General features: G+C 44.5%; 1 protein-coding gene across 2 annotated transcripts in view; it reads right to left on the reverse strand.

Annotated features, from left to right (window-relative positions):
* Window positions 1–12,708: 12,708 nt before the first annotated feature.
* The window catches only part of arih2 (ariadne homolog 2 (Drosophila)), a 98,093-nt gene continuing 94,712 nt past the window's right edge, over window positions 12,709–16,089 (reverse strand). For both annotated transcript variants that reach the window (XM_086002050.1, XM_086002051.1), the window contains one exon: window positions 12,709–14,133. In XM_086002050.1, the coding sequence (XP_085858176.1) occupies window positions 14,056–14,133 (78 nt within the window). In that variant the 3' untranslated portion in view covers window positions 12,709–14,055. The remainder of the gene's footprint in view (window positions 14,134–16,089) is intronic.

Raw genomic sequence — 16,089 nt, forward strand, 5'->3', positions numbered from 1 at the left:
AGGCCAATTCATTAAATATATTCAAGAAGGAGTTGGATATATTTCTTAAGGCTAAGGGATCAAGGGGTATGGGGAGAAGGCAGGGACCGGGTACTGAATTAGGATGATCAGCCATGATCGCATTGAATGGCAGAGCAGGCTCGAGGGGCTGAATAGTCTACTGCTGCTCCTATGTTCTGGAGATGTTTGGGTCGGCATTTTGGCCCTCCCATTAGAAAGGTAATTAGAGAATGATAAGCAGTTTTTGCTGAGGAGTGGTTGGGAAGGATCCTAGTTTATTCCCGATGGGGCGGAGGGGTTGGCAGAAGTCCTATGGTGGCTAAGGTATATTTTGTTTGCCAGGTTGGTGAAAGGTCACCTCGTACCAGTATCAAATCCAATTGATTAATAAGAAGCTGTTGGTCATGGACTGGTGCCAGTATGGTCCTTCCCCCAGGTTGAACGCGGTAAGTTTGCGCCCCCCCACCCCCCACTTTAAACATAGAGCAGTCGTGGGTCTATGAAAAGATTGACACAGACCCTCTCCACTGCCAGTCCTGAACGGTTTGTGTCATCCACAAAGCTGCTTTTAAATGGACAGCATGTCATTTGAATCAACACAGATTTTTCTCCCTCAGTAACTGCACTGGAGTGTCAGCCTAGTTAATGTGCTCAAGTCGCTGGAGTGGGACTCAAAGCATCTGCCGCAGAGCTGAGTGTGCTAGACTCAGCTGTGGTTATATACAAGTACACATCATTCCCTTCCCCCTACCCCTCAAACTCTTCATCACTGCTCGGTGTCTGTTTTATGGTTTAGGAAAATTCTTTGGGTATTTTATTATATCAAAGGCAGTACGTAAACATTCACAGCAAGAATCATTCTTTGCACCGTACATTTCAGCATACGATTGACAAGTTCTTAGCATTGGAAGTTCCCTTTTGGTTTCTTGGTTCTGTTGGAGTTGTAATGCTATGCTGCATATCCTTACACTTCTAGAAAGAACCATCATAATTTTACAGAACGACACTGATAAACCCCAAGGGCTGATCAGAATCAGTTGTGCCAGATCTGAAAACGACCAAGTGGCTGATTCAGCCTTTTGACTCGGTGAGTTACTGAAACCCACGAAAGCTGGAAATCAAATTAAAAACAGGACATGCACTAGCATCCGAATGAGGCTAAACATAGAAACATAGAAGATAGGAGCAGGAGTAGGCCATTCGGCCCCTCGAGCCTGCTCCACCATTCAATGACATCATGGCTGGTCATTCAAATTCAGTAGCCTGTCCCTGCTTTCTCCCCATATCCCTTGATCCCTTTAGCCTTAAGAAATATATCTAACTCCTTCTTGAATATATTTAATGAATTGGCCTCAACTGCCTTCTGTGGTAGAGAATTCCACAGGTTCACCACTCTCTGGGTGAAGTAATTCCTCCTCATCTCTGTCTTAAATGGCTTACCCCTTATCCTTAGACTGTGACCCCTGGTTCTGGACTCCCCCGCCATCGGGAACATCCTTCCTGCATCTAGTCTGTCTAGTCCTGCCAGAATTTTATAAGTTTCAATGACTTCCCCTCTCATTCTTCTAAACTCCAGTGAGTATAAGCCCAATCGACCCAATCTCTCCTCATACGTCATTCCTGCCATCCCAGGTATCAGTCTGGTGAATCTTCGCTGCACTCCCTCCATGGCAAGAACATCCTTCCTCAGATAAGGCGACCAAAACTGCACACAATACTCAAGATGTGGTCTCATCAAGGTCCTGTACAACTGCAGCAAGACATCCTTGTTCCTGTATTCGAACCCTCTCGCTACGAAGGCCAACATACCATTTGCCTTCTTAACCGCCTGCTGCACCTGCATGCTTACCTTCAGCGACTGGTGCACAAGGACACCCATTTCTCGTTGCACTTCCCCTTCTCCCAATCTATTGCTGTTCAGATAATAATCTGCCTTCCTGTTTTTGCCACCAAAGTGGATAACCTCGCATTTATCCACATTATACTGCATCTGCCATGCTTCTGCCCAATCACCCAACCTGTCCAAATCATACTGGAGTTTCTCAGCATCCTCTTCACAGCACACACGCCCACCCAGCTTTGTGTCGTCTGCAAACTTGGAGATGTTACATCTAGTTCCCTCGTCTAGATCATTTATATATATTGTGAATAGCTCCGAATGAGGCTAACGTTTGATGGGATAACCCTTCAAAGGGAGAACTACACCCCAATATTAACCTGTCTGAAGAACTACCTCAGAGGCAGTAGCTTGCATATGCTGGCCAAGCCTGCCGTGCATTTCCAGAATTCTGCCCTCACCCCACATCAGTCTGTAGCATGTAGGCACAGGGCAGCCAAAATAAAATAACTTACAAAAGACAGCGGAACAAACCAGAACTGTAATTTCTACAAAAATTACATGACAGAATTTACAGCACAGAAACAGGCCATTCGGCCCAACTGGTCTAGGACGGTGTTTATGGTCCACACGAGCCACCTCCCACCCTACTTCATCTAATCCCATCAACATATCCTTCTATGATAGCAAAATACTGCAGATGCTGGAAATCCAAAATAACAACAGAAAACACTGGAAAAACTCAGCAGGTTCAGGCAGCATCCGTGGAGAGAGAAAGAGAGTTAACGTTTCAGGTCAATGACCTTTCGTCAGAACTGGAAAAAAGCAGGAAATGGAAAGCAGGTTCAGGGGCTGGGAAAAGGGGGAGGGAATGAAAGAACAAAAGGGAAGGTCAGTGATAGGATAGAAAGCAGGAGAGATTAAGAGACATTGAGAGATATTCAAGGCGAGAGGAGATGGTAATGGGACAGGTGAAGGAGACCAAACACAGATTGGGTGACCGCTTTGCGGAACACCTCCGTTCAGTCCGTAAGGGTGACCCCGAGCTTCCGGTCGCCTGTCATTTTAATTCACCGCTCCATTCCCACTCGGACCTCACCGTCCTTGGCCTCTTGTATTGTTCCACGGAAGCTCAACGTAAACTCGAGGAACAGCACCTCATCTTCCGATTAGGCACTCTGCAGCCTTCCAGACTCAATATCAAGTTCAACAATTTCAGATCATAACCTCGGCCCCTATTACACATTTTTTCTTGTAATTTTTCCACTCCTTCCCCCCCCCCCCCCCTTTCCTTTTGTTTCTCTCACACCTGGCAGCTATCTCTTGCCCTGCCAGTACACTTTACACCTAATCTCAGCCTATTACCATCTCATCTAGCTCTTTTACTTCTTTTGTCCGATCGCAGCCCTGCCTTCGATCTATTTTTTCTTTCCAGTTTTGAAGAAGGGTTCGACCCGAAATGTCAACTCAAATTTCTCTCCACGGATGTTGCCTGACCTGCCGAGTTTTTCCAGCATTTTCTGTTGTTATAAAGGATGGCTCTAGATGGGGTGTGAATTGCGCTAGCAGAATGAAGGCAACAAATACTTCTCTTTTCTCCCTCATGTACTTATCTAGCTTCCCCTTGAATGCATCTAGACTATTCGCCTCGATTCAGTTAGAAAACACTCACGTTTAATTTAACTATTACGGAAACAAGCCCATTCCCCTTCAAAGTAAACATGAAATTGGAGCACGCTAGTATTTAGAAATTCTTTAAATTATTTATTTCAAATAATCCAGCTTAAACTTCAGTGTGCGCAGAAACAGTTCGGTAGAAGCCTCTTAAATCAAAAGCCAAGTTTCTTGGGGAGGTGGGGTGCTGGAGTGTGAACAAAACGTTAAGCAATCGAGTCTCGGTAAAACACACAGGTGACCAAAACATGGCTGTTCGCTCCAGCTAGCCACATTTTTTTTTTTATAAAGTGAAAACCTCAAATAAACTTCACTTAATACATCTGTGACTTGTCCATAAATATCTACTTCTCTATACAAAGTCCACGGTAGAATGGTGTTCATGCACAACTCTCCCCAGTACAAGAACTGTGAAGGAGACAGTCGATTCCGTGGCGTGTGTGTGGATAGAAGTTGTATCCGTGCAAGCTTTATTGTACAAGCGGTTATTCCCATATATCGGTCTTCCCCATTGTACTAAACACAGTATCGGGAAGGTAATTACCAATAAGGGACGTGTTCCCCTGTGTTCCATCTCAAGAGAATCTGTACTTGTACATAATTGTAAAATACAGCTATACAAAAAAAAAATCAACATCATTTCCTAAAATAAAACATCGGGAGCTTTAGATCTGAACTGGGTGCATAATTTGACCAATTTATGTTTTAATGTGCATTGTAATATATTGAAAATAAATTTAAGAACAAATGCATGTTTTTTTTTTTTTTTTTAAACAATTTTCTTTGACAAATAACCCAATAAGCCCAACGCACAGCACACTGAAGAGCAGGGCCCCTACCATGCCTCTTAATAACTCATTTTATACGGTAATCATTTCGAGAGAAAAACACACACACATTGATTCAAGTGCAGTTGTGAACCAAGAACTGTTTCAAATACCCAAGAGACCCAAATGGAGGCCAGAGTTTTTAATGAAGTTGTATGGGCCTGCGAAAATAAAACAACATGCAAATATCGTCAGGCCCCGGACTCTGCAAGCCCGACTCCCCCCCCCCCCCCCCCACACGCCACTCCCCATCCATCAGGTCATCAGAGAACATCAGTGTCGGTCAACAAGATGTCCCTCCCCTGACCTGAGACACCTAATGCTCCCGACCAAAAGGGAGAACATGTGAAGAGTGGGGGCGGGGGCCAGAGGAACAAGTTATTCAGGATTGGAAGTACGCCTTGTAACTGAACAGCGTTGAACACTGTTGGATGTTCGGAAATGAACAAAAGGTTGTACACTATAATTTAAAAAATATCAAAATCAAATCAACTTTTGTCATTGTTAGTGCACAAGTGCAGTACAACGAAATGTAGGCTTGCGGCTCCCGAGAGTGTACATTTAGATAAGAATGATACAGCACAGGAGGCCATTCGGCCCATCGTGCCTGTGATGGCTCTTTGGTAGAGCGATCCAATTAATCCCCACTCTGCTCTTTCCCCATAGCCCTGCACATTTTCTCCCCTTCAAGTATTTATCCTCGGAAACACTCAAATTTGTCCTGTCACATAATGAATTTTAACAGAACGGATTCGCAAAAGGCCGTCAACCACAGTTCAGCCAATGACTAAATTCTGTTTCTTTGATGAACAATGTTTTCCCTCAAAACACTGGTTTCCACAAGTCAAAAGGGCTTTCTCCTCAACAAGCTATAGGAACAATACAATCGGTCCCTCCCCCCCCACCCCAAATAAATAAATCCCATTCTAGAGAAGAAAACAGAAACATCTACAAAAACAACGCGGACAAGAGTCCTGGGCTCAAATATTGTTCAATTTGGGTGAGCAAAAATCTGAATTTTTTTTTGCACTACACTGATCATGGCCCCCAAGGGGAGAAAAAAAATCAACAGGAAAATAATTTTCCACCTTCCAGTTGAAAGTGTATCAATATTGCCTCTGAACTTCTAAAAAAAAACCTGGAAAAGTCAGGGTAAAGGGAAAGGACCATTAATGACCTCTTTGAACATCGACAAAGTAGAAAAGCTTTATTTTAAATGTGAACACTAAGTGATTAGGGAGGGTTTGGGGGGAGGGTTTCGTGGTACAACAGATCAATAATGCATACTGGCAAGTATTTTGCTACTAAAAATATACGCTTAGACCCATAAACAGAAAGCACCGAGAGCCGTGCCCGAGATATATGCAGCTGCACTGATCTGTACAGGCTCACACCCAGTGTGAGAGGCAACTCTGCCTATGAAAATCAAAATCAAAACCGAGTTATTTTTGGTTGCCCACCAATTGGTCTGTCACACTGGGTTTCAAAATAATACTTTTGCATTTAAGAAAGCACTTTAAAATTAAATTGTGTATTCGCGCCATTTCTTCTCCCCCCTCCAAGAAATGTAAAATTTGTCAGTCACACAATTTAAACTAAAATCGCAGAATTCGTTTTGTTGGGAGAAGGGAGACAAGAAAGATTTGCATTTTTATAGTGCCTTTCACAACCTCAGGACGTCCCCAAGCGCTTTACTTTTGGAGTGTAGTTACTGTTGTAATGTGGGAAACTTGGCAGCCAATTAGCACACAGCAAGCTCCCACAAACAGCAATGTGATAATGACCAATGTTTTTTTTTTAGTGATGTTGATTGAGGGATAAATATTGGCCAGGACACCAGGGATAACTCCCCATCTCCTCTTCGAAATAGTGCAGTGAGATTTTTACATCCACCTGAGGGGGCAGACGGTGTCTCGGTGTAACTTCTCATCCGAAAGACGGCACCTCCGACAGTGCAGCACTCCCTCGGTACTGCTCTGGGAGCGTCAGCCTGGATTTTGTGGTCAAGTCTCTGGAGTGAGACTTGAAACCACAACCTTCTGACTCAGAGGCGAGGGTGCTGCCCACTGAGCCACAGCTGACACACACACACACAGAAGGGGAAGGAGAGGGGGGGCGGGGGGGGGAAGAAACACATTCCCATATTTGAACCAAAGGTAGCCTGTAGGAGACACCGACTGAATCGTGGCTATATCCTCACAGTTGGTGAAGAGTGTATTGGGACTCTGAAATGCTCAAGGAACTAGAGAGCTCTCTTGCCTCTGTCCTCCAACCCAAAATAATGCTGCTATCTCAAAAGTTACTTTATTTTCATAAAAAGCAGCTTAATGTTTGGGGGGGGGGGGGGGGGAAATACCCAACCTGTTAGAAGAAACTTATAGGCAAATCCATCACCAAGTTTTGTGCCCGCATAAAATAAAATGTAAAATCATATTTCCAAAAGCTGTAAAGATGCAGCAGGTTTCATAGCGACAGAGGTAAACCAAATTGAGCCAGTCAAATTTTTTGTACTGTGCTTAAAACATAATTATGGTCAGCGTTAAAGATTTACTTTGTTAAAATAAACCTTTACTACCGCCTGACATTTACTGGAGAAACCAGAATTAACTCGACCTGTGCTGCACCATCAGTGACATTTGTGAGCAGTTAGGTCGGCGGCAAATTTCTGTTTGCCAGTTTTTGTTCTGCTCGGTAGAAACGGCAAAACTTTTAAACTTCCTCCAGTCCTACGACCCTTCGAGATCTCTGCGCTCCTCCAATTCTGGCCCCTTGCACATCCGATTTTCCTCGCTACACCGTTGGCGGCTGTGCCTTCAGCTGCCAAGGCCCTAAGCTCTGGAATTCCCTCCAGAAACCTCGAGTATTGTGTGCAGTTTTGGTCGCCTTATCTGAGGAAGGATGTTCTTGCCATGGAGAAAGTGCAGCGAAGATTCACCAGGCTGATACCTGGGATGGCAGCAATGACGTATGAGGAGAGATTGGGTCGACTAGGCTTATATTCACTAGAGTTTAGAAGAATGAGAGGGGATCTCATTGAAACTTATAAAATTTTAACAGGACTAGACGCAGGAAGGATGTTCCCGATGGTGGGGAGTCCAGAACCAGGGGTCACAGTCTAAGGATAAGGGGTAGGCCATTTAGGACAGAGGTGAGGAGGAATTTCTTCACCCAGAGAGTGGTGAACCTGTGGAATTCTCTACCACAGAAGGCAGTTGAGGCCAATTCATTAAATATATTCAAGAAGGAGTTAGATATATTTCTTAAGGCTAAAGGGATCAAGGGATATGGGGAGAAAGCAGGGACAGGGTACTGAATTTGGAGGATCAGCCATGATCTCATTAAATGCCGGAACAGGCTGGAGGGGCCGAATGGCCTACACCTGCTCCTATCTTTCTATGTAACCCCTCTGCCGCTCTCTCCTCCTTTAAGGTGCTCCTTAAAACCTGCCTTTGACCAGACTTGGTCACCTTCTCCAATATCTCATGTGGCTCAGCGTCAATTTTTGTTTGATATTGCTCTTGTGAAGCACCTCGAGACGTTTTACTACGTTAAAAGTGCTATATAAATACAAGTTGTTTTTGTTGAATACGTTCCAGTCTAGTACAGAAGCCCTGGGAGCCAATTGTCCATATATCCTCTCAGATAATTAGTGTGTTGGGACTCAAAACAGAAGAAAAGCGTAAGTCACAATTGCAACCGTATTACGGTCAGTGAATAGACATCAATATTTTTGGATATGCAGAACTTAAATTTGCCAGTAACAAAACCTCAACAATTTTGCTGCACGTCAGTGCCAGGAATAGACCAAGTGAGTGGTGACACATTCCTGCACATTTTTATACTTAGCACCTGCAGTGTAATTTGCTGCCCACTCACTACAGTATTGCTTTAAGTCACAGCAGCAATGATAACGCCAGTTCCCAACGCATCCAAGTGGCAACAAATCACTCGACATAGGCATGAAATTGCTCCACTTCCCATGGGTAACAGCACATCACTTTCCCTTGCAAACATTGTTACAGCCTATAGGGAAATTGGGGGGGGGGGGGGTGGGGGGCTCCTCTGGGGTTAGGGGGATCATCATTTCAAGGTCATGGGGTTTATGTAGTCAGTGCATTACAAGAGCACTTAGGAACAGGTCCCATTACATTATAGCTGCAAGATTTATTAGGGAAAGTAAGTGATGTGCTCTAATCTACAGGAAAGAGCGCTATTTCATGGCTAAATTGTGGTTTGTCATCACTTAGATCCACTCAAGACACTGGAGGAGATTAAACAGAAAGGAGGCAGGCTTCACGGGCTAATCGAGCAGCTTCATCACTCGAAGGGCACCAAAACTTAAATGGAAGGTTGTGCCAAATTGTCATACAATGTCCACTTGAACTGTAGAAAAGCAAGCACCAGCACAATTAGTGTTTACCTCTTTAATCTTAGGGTGCCACTGCAGACAACATCCTGAGCAGCGTAATACAACGGGTGAAACACATTTTCATGCGATTTGCTGGCCCAAGAATAAGCCCGTGAAGCTGCTCCAACACTGATCCGCATTATATTCCCTTCTGCACAGCTACAGTACTGGATTATTAGAAACTCACTAATCTCATCTTTGTCAAAAATGCTACCAGAGGTCGTATGTGCTCCAACACACACACTTGTGGGTGCTTGTGTGAGAGGAGAAACTTGATGAACGAAGTGCATTACACCTGAAAGTGCACTAGTTTATGCGCTATTCCACCCCCCACCCCCGCCCAATAGTGTATTGGTGCCAACATGCTAAATAGGCTTAGCGACAACACGGTCAACTCAAATACTTAAAGAAAACGTCCCATCAAAAGCTGCTTTGATATTGGGCTGGTTTTAATTTGGATTCCAGAAGACCGGTACTCATGAGCAAGCTTCTGGCATCAACACTGGTGATATCCAGCCCCCCACCCCCCCTTATCCAGGCAGGAGAATGGTAGACCTCATTTCCCATGGCTCCGTTATTCTGCCACAGGGAAAAGGGAGCCGGATTTAGCAGTTTAGGCGCTGGTATCCTGGAATCTAAATGAAAACAAGGCCAATATAAACGTAGAGGAGACTGCAATGGCCAATAAGCATGGAAAGGATTGTGATGGCAGATTTGAATTCTCTAGTGGTGTTTGATACTATTTGTTAGAAACATAGGAGATAGGAGCAGGAGTAGGCCATTCGGCCCCTCAAACCTGTTCTGCCATTTAATGAGATCATGGCTGATCATCCAAATTCAGTACCCTGTCCCTGCTTTCTCCCCATATCCCTTGATCCCTTTAGCCTTAAGAAATAGATCTATAGAAACATAGAAGATAGGAGCAGGAGTAGGAGAAGATAGGAGCAGGAGTAGGTTAAGGGTTGTGTTTCTGCTCCCAAAAAGATAGTCCCTTTAAATCTTCAGCATGCCCACCCACCTGCAGGTCATTAACAGTCCGCTCACACAGGCAGGCTGCAGTACACATACCCAAGGCAAGAAATAGTGATGTACGACAGAACGTAAAGGGGCATCGAGGTTTTATCAGCACACTGCCTCTCACTTCTTTTCAATTTATGGGTTAGCCTTCATGGTTTTGCAAAAAGGCAAGATTAGGAAATTAAAAGGGGGAATTGGATATAAATAAATACCTATAAAAGGAAAGATTTGCAGGGCTATGGGGAAAGAGCAGGGGGAGTGGGACTAATTGGAGAGCTCTTTCAAAAAGCCGGCACAGGCGCGGTGGGCCGACTGGCCTCCTTCTGTGCCGTATGATACTATGATTAGGAGACTGGGCGATAGGTCATCAACTGTGATCACAAAAAAGACTGGGAATTGCCAAGTATGTCAGATCTGCTCCTTAGAGGGGGTCAAAGTGCCACACGATTACATGCAAATTGCTGGCCCCAGGGTAACCACCTGAAGCAGCTCCAACACTGATCCGCATTATATTTCCCTTCTGCACGGTTAGAGTACTGGATTATTAGAAACTCGCTAACCTGTCTGTCGAAAATGCCACCAGAGGTCGTATGTGTTCCAACACACACACAAAACTCAAGCGCTCTGATTAACAAGTCTGGCCATCGAGAGCAGTGATAAGTAGCTGCTGCTTGGTGCAACAGTACTAAATCATCACCTGAGAAAGCAACATAGCTGTCCATACTGCATAGTCATGCACTATAGTTCATTCTTCACCACTTAGAGCAGAATTAGTTACAGGATGGTCTCAGGTACAGAACTGCAACACTCTGCTATTCCAGTTAACAAGATCAGGGGGCGATGAATTAGCATGGGGGGGGGGGTTCTCCCACTAGTCTGCCGTGACCTTGGTGGAAAAGCCAGTGGCGGGCGGTTTATGCCGTTTTACGGGGTTTCCGTGGCTCTTAGAGTCACGGCAGGAGAATCTCCCCCCCACTTCCCTGTGGAAATTCACTCCCAGAATCTCTATTCAGAAGGATGGGGGCGTGGAAAGGAGACAACCGGACAACGAGTTACAGCGTGTGCTCGACTCTCAAGCACACCTCTCGGAGGATCTACAAGAGCAGTGCTCAAGGTTGTCTGGGAAGATTTTCAAAAAAGGAGGTGCTTTGCTCGGGGGAGGATGTCGAACAAAGGAAAGAAAGGTGAACAATTGATGGTAAAATAAAAAGGAGTCACTACTCGTGAATGCACTGCCTGAAAGGCTGGTGGAAGCAGATTCAATAGTAACGTTGGATAAATACTTGAAAGGGAAAAAAAATTACAATGCAACAGGGAAAGAGCGGGGATTAATTGGACAGCTTTACCAAAGAGCCAGCACAGGCACGATGGGCCGAATGGCCTCCTTCTGTGCTGTATCATTCTATGATTCAATTTTTGAATACACGTTGCGCCAACACTCATCTACAGGTGACACTGTAAAGAGTGCATCAGTACGAGTATGAGACAGTGAAAGGGTAACCTTTATTTGATAGCTCCTCGAGCATTAGCAAACAACTCGTTAGCAGAACGCACGCGGGCAATTTGATTTTCAAAAATATATAGGGTTATGTTCCAGTAACTGGGCAGTGCATAAAACAAAAAAGTCATTTTGTAGCCAATGGACCACTAAATCGAAATGCTTGGTTTTGGAAGGCAGGGTCACAGAGGTCATCTACAACTACTGTTAATTCCTGCGGAGTAGCCAGTATTCAAACGTCTATAGGGCTGCCAACCCTTCAGGATTGCCCTGGAGTCTCCAGGAATTAAAGATTAATCTCCAGGCCACTGGTGCGAGCAACCCGGGAGGAAAAGCATAAGGGCATTAAGCAAAAAGGAGGTTTTCCCTCCCTCACCACCCCCCCCACCCCATTTTCTTTGAACACTTATTTATTAGTTACAAAAAAAAATTGGAGATTGGAGAAAAGCCGGTTTGACAAGACAGTCAAGACTCATCCAATCGGACAATGAAAAGTCTGTTCGCTTTCCAGTGGCGGAGGGGGGTAAATGTCTGAGGTGATTGACGATGGAAGTGTTTGGGGGGGGGGGGGGGGGTGGCGGTTGGAGGCAGGTGGTCACGTGCTGAAACCTTCAAGAATACGTCCAGAGTTGGAAACCCCAGCTTTCAGTCACAACCTTTCCTACCCTAGAGCAAGATTTTTATTGAAATACTTGCCCTACTCCAGCACATAACCTGAAATCAAAATGGAAACAGGAAGCAAAAGGGTTAAGATTTAATCTACATGGCTACTAGATTTATTCAATGTGAGCAGAGTCACATGGATAACACCGGGGATAAGAGGGCAGCAGCTACAAGATAATAATTCAGTCAAGTGGTTTGAATAACACTGCAAACCTTGAGCATTGCACATTGCCAAGCTCAAGATTAAATTATTGTTGAAATCTACCAAACTAGTTATGTTGTAAAATAGCAAAGACTTATTTTTATTGCTTTCAGAAGGAACAAAATTGGGGTTCCTTGCCATTGGGGAAAAGGGAGAGGAAAACCACAGGTCTGATCCTTAGGCTGCTGCACTTCCCATCTCTCTACCTTGCTGTCAGAGGAGGAAAAATTAAATTGAGAGGGACAGTCATCACTGTCGCCGCACACCCGGTTAGCAGCTGATCTGCGGTGGCATCGGTGCCAGTCTCGCTGGTTATGGTGACGTGTGCCAGCTCGGCAGGCAGTTGGGACTCTCTCACAACCAGCGGTACCGGGAGCGAGCTGCCTTCTCAGGGGGGGCGTCACCGGTGAGCCAGAGGGGGGGCGTCACCGGTGAGCCAGAGGACGGACGCAATCAAAAAAGAAAAAAACCGCCTAGAGCAAATCCAGCACAGGTGCAGAGCGTGTCGTCACGTACGAGAACTTTGAACCTTGAGGTGGAAGGGAAGCGAGTCTGGAAAGGTTTCAGAAAATAGCAAGCAAGTGGAATTAAATAACTTTTATATCAGTAATGAAAGATACAGTGGTTCTATTGCTGCAAAAAGCACAAGTAGGTGAAAACATTACAGAAGTTATACAACCTCTCAGCTGCAATGTCGGGGGGGGGGGGGGGGAAAGAAACAGATTCACATCATAAATACCCTCAAAAAAAATAATTTTTCACTCTTCTTACCATTGTGGATCAGAGTGCGGAGCGCACTCGAGGTAGCGTGACAAATATGAAATGTATAAAAACATTATAATATATCCTGGTAACCCACGTACACAACCAGGACCCCATCTCACCAATAGCAAGTACATCACTAAACCATTACAAGGGGGTTGGGGGGGGCAAAAGCTCAAATCACTATTTTTTTTCCTTTTTAAAAAAAAAGTATAAACTACTTTAAAAATTGTTAATGCGGATCGGATAACGAGGTCAGAACAAACTGCTGAGGGTGGTGGGGGGTGGGCGAGTCAGGTGCTTCATGAACCTTTTGGATGTTCTTGAAGCTCACTGCCTTGCAATGCAGTATAAACCAGCTGCTGTTCTATTCCAAGCACAGAGGTAGCAACAGCAGGTACTTGTTTAACTATCGCTTTCCTTTCTCCCACCCTAGACCAGAAATGTGGGGGACTTTTTCCTGCGCTCTCCAGAAGGGATTAGGAAGCGCTCTACAGTATACAGCACCTCATGCAGAGAGATCACCTCCTTCAACAACGTGCAGATCAATCGCCGACACCACCCCCCCCCCCCCCCATCCCCTCTCAAATCAGACTGAAAAACATTGCTCCCAGTCAAAGCAGGCAATTAACGCACGTTTAAAGCAAAGATAACCAGAAAACCAAACCATTCCCCAATGACTTCTTTTTAAGCAGTCTGCATTTTCCAGCAGTCGCCTAAGCAGAGTGCCTTGGTGCCAGTATATATATGCACTATAATTCGGTTGTGCCACGAATGCCCCAAATATTTTTGTTCTCGTGAAAACATACATTAATGTAAAAGTCTGTGGGAAGCTGAAGCTTCTGCAATCCTTCCAGTCTCAGTGAAAGTATTTGTAAAAGCCCAGACTTCTTAAAAGTTTTAAAGAATCTCCTTTTTCAATGTTAACGCATATTTTTTTTAAAAAAAGAAATGCATCTTTTTTTTCTTAAAAAAAAGTCTAACACTATTACAGCTCATGAATGGAACCACACACGAGCGTTGCTGACTATTCTGGCAAAAAAACATAATAAAAGAGAACCAAAGGAACGACAGATGAAAAAAATAAACAAGGAACTAAAAACAATATTTTATGATCTTCCCCAGCCAATGCCTTTTTCAACATGGCACCACATCCACAGGGCTCCTTTAGTCTGATGTGTCATGAAAATCCTTAAGCAGTGTCCTACGTCTCTGTTCTGCTATATGCATTTGATTCTCTAGATCCTGAAAAGCAAAGCAGAAGATGGTCAAAATACAGCCAAACACCTCCAACAGATACACAACACAAGACTGGAATAAAACGTATGCTGGGCTCCCCCCAGGGATTCTGTTGTTTAAGTGGAAGAACAACGAGCTTAGATTCATGTGGCACCTTTCACACCCTCAGGACATCCCAAAGCGCTACTTTTTGAAATGTAGTCAGTTCTTTAGGCAAAGGCATAAGCCACTTTGCCCACAGCAAGGTTCCACAAACAGCAAAATGAGGTAAGCAACCAATTAATCTATTTTAGTGATACTGGTGGAGGGATGATTGTTGGCCAAGATATTGGGCTAAGTGTTACATACTCCTCTTAGAATTTACATCTAGCTGACCAGGCACTGAGGTTTCACCCTAGATCATGTGCCCAAGTCCTGGAGTGGCGCTTGAACCCACAGCTTTCTGATGCGGAGTTAAGTGTGCAACCAACTAAGTGAACGGAGAAAGGGCAGGAAAACGGGACTAGTTAACTCTCGTGTGGATCTAGCATCAGCACAGGCATGATGGGCTGAATGGCTGCCCCATCTTTATGTTTCTATGAAATTCAGCAACTCCAGAGCAACATTTTTGAGTTGAATGAAACTTAAGGATTTTGGGTTAGATCCCCACTTCTCATTATTTCAACACTTTAATTTTAAATACCTGATAATTCTAATGTAAAGTTACAGTTCTTTAAAACACTAGTTAGGCCACAGCTAGAGTACTGCATACAGTTCTGGTCACCACATTACAGGAAAGATGTGATTGCACTAGAGGGGGTACAGAGGACATTTACGAGGATGTTGCCAGGACTGGGGAATTTTAGCAATGAGGAAAGATTGGATAGGCTGGGGTTGTTTTCTTTGGAACAGAGGAGGCTGAGGGGAGATTTAATTGAGGTGTATAAAATTATGAGGGGCCTAGGTAGAGTGGATAGGAAGGACCTATTTCCCTTAGCAGAGAGGTCAATAACCAGGGGGCATAGATTTAAAGTCATTGGTTGGAGGTTTAGAGGGGAGTTGAGTTGAGAACTTTTTTCACCCAGAGGGTGGTGGGGGGTCTGGAACTCACTGCCTGAAAGGGTGGTAGAGGCAGAAACCCTCATCACATTTAAAAAGTACTTCGATATGCACCTGAAGTGCCGTAACCTACAGGGCTACGGACCAAGAGCTGGAAAGTGGGATTAGGCTGGAGAGCTCTTTTTCAACTGGCGCAGACACGATGGGCCGAATGGCCTCCTTCTGTGCCGTAAATTTCTGTGATTCCGTGATACTATTGTAGTAATATTGGGGTTGGCAGAAACACTATGCTACCACTGTGCTAGAAACAATTGTTCTGTTCCATTCAAGAATTCTCCAGAGAAATCGCAGATGTACGGCCTGAAATTTAATTCAATTCTATTTTCGGGGATTTGGGAGGGAATGGGAGAAATTTAGTGCATTATTTAATTCTAAGGATGTGAAATGCCATAAATCTGTGACCCTCTCTTCGCTCACCCCATATATAATGAGCTAGCCATACATAGAAGGCCACAAATTCTAGGATTTATTGCAGATACATTTTGGTACTGTATCCCCTGGCTGGAGTGTCTAGAACTAGGGGTGATAGTCTCAGGATAAGGGGTCGGCCATTTAGGACTGAGATGAGGAGGAATTTCTTTTCAGAGGGTTGTGAATCTTTGTAATTCTCTGCCCCAGAGGACTGTGGATGCTCAGTCGTTGAGTATATTCAAGGCTGAGATCGATCGATTTTTGGACACTAAGAGAATCAAGGGATAGGGCAGGAGAGTGGAGCTGAATGGCCTGTTTCTGTGCTGTAGATTCTATGTCAGTAGATCAGCCATGACCTTATTGAATGGCGGAGCAGACTCGAGGGGCCGAATGGCCGACTCCTGCTCCTATTTCTTAGGTCCTCATGTATAAGATACATACTCTGTGCACAAA

This window comes from Somniosus microcephalus, chromosome 11 (genome assembly GCF_052327205.1).
Source record: "Somniosus microcephalus isolate GS21.2 chromosome 11, FLI_Smic_1.0, whole genome shotgun sequence".
In the NCBI taxonomy this organism is placed as follows: Eukaryota; Metazoa; Chordata; class Chondrichthyes; order Squaliformes; family Somniosidae; genus Somniosus; species Somniosus microcephalus.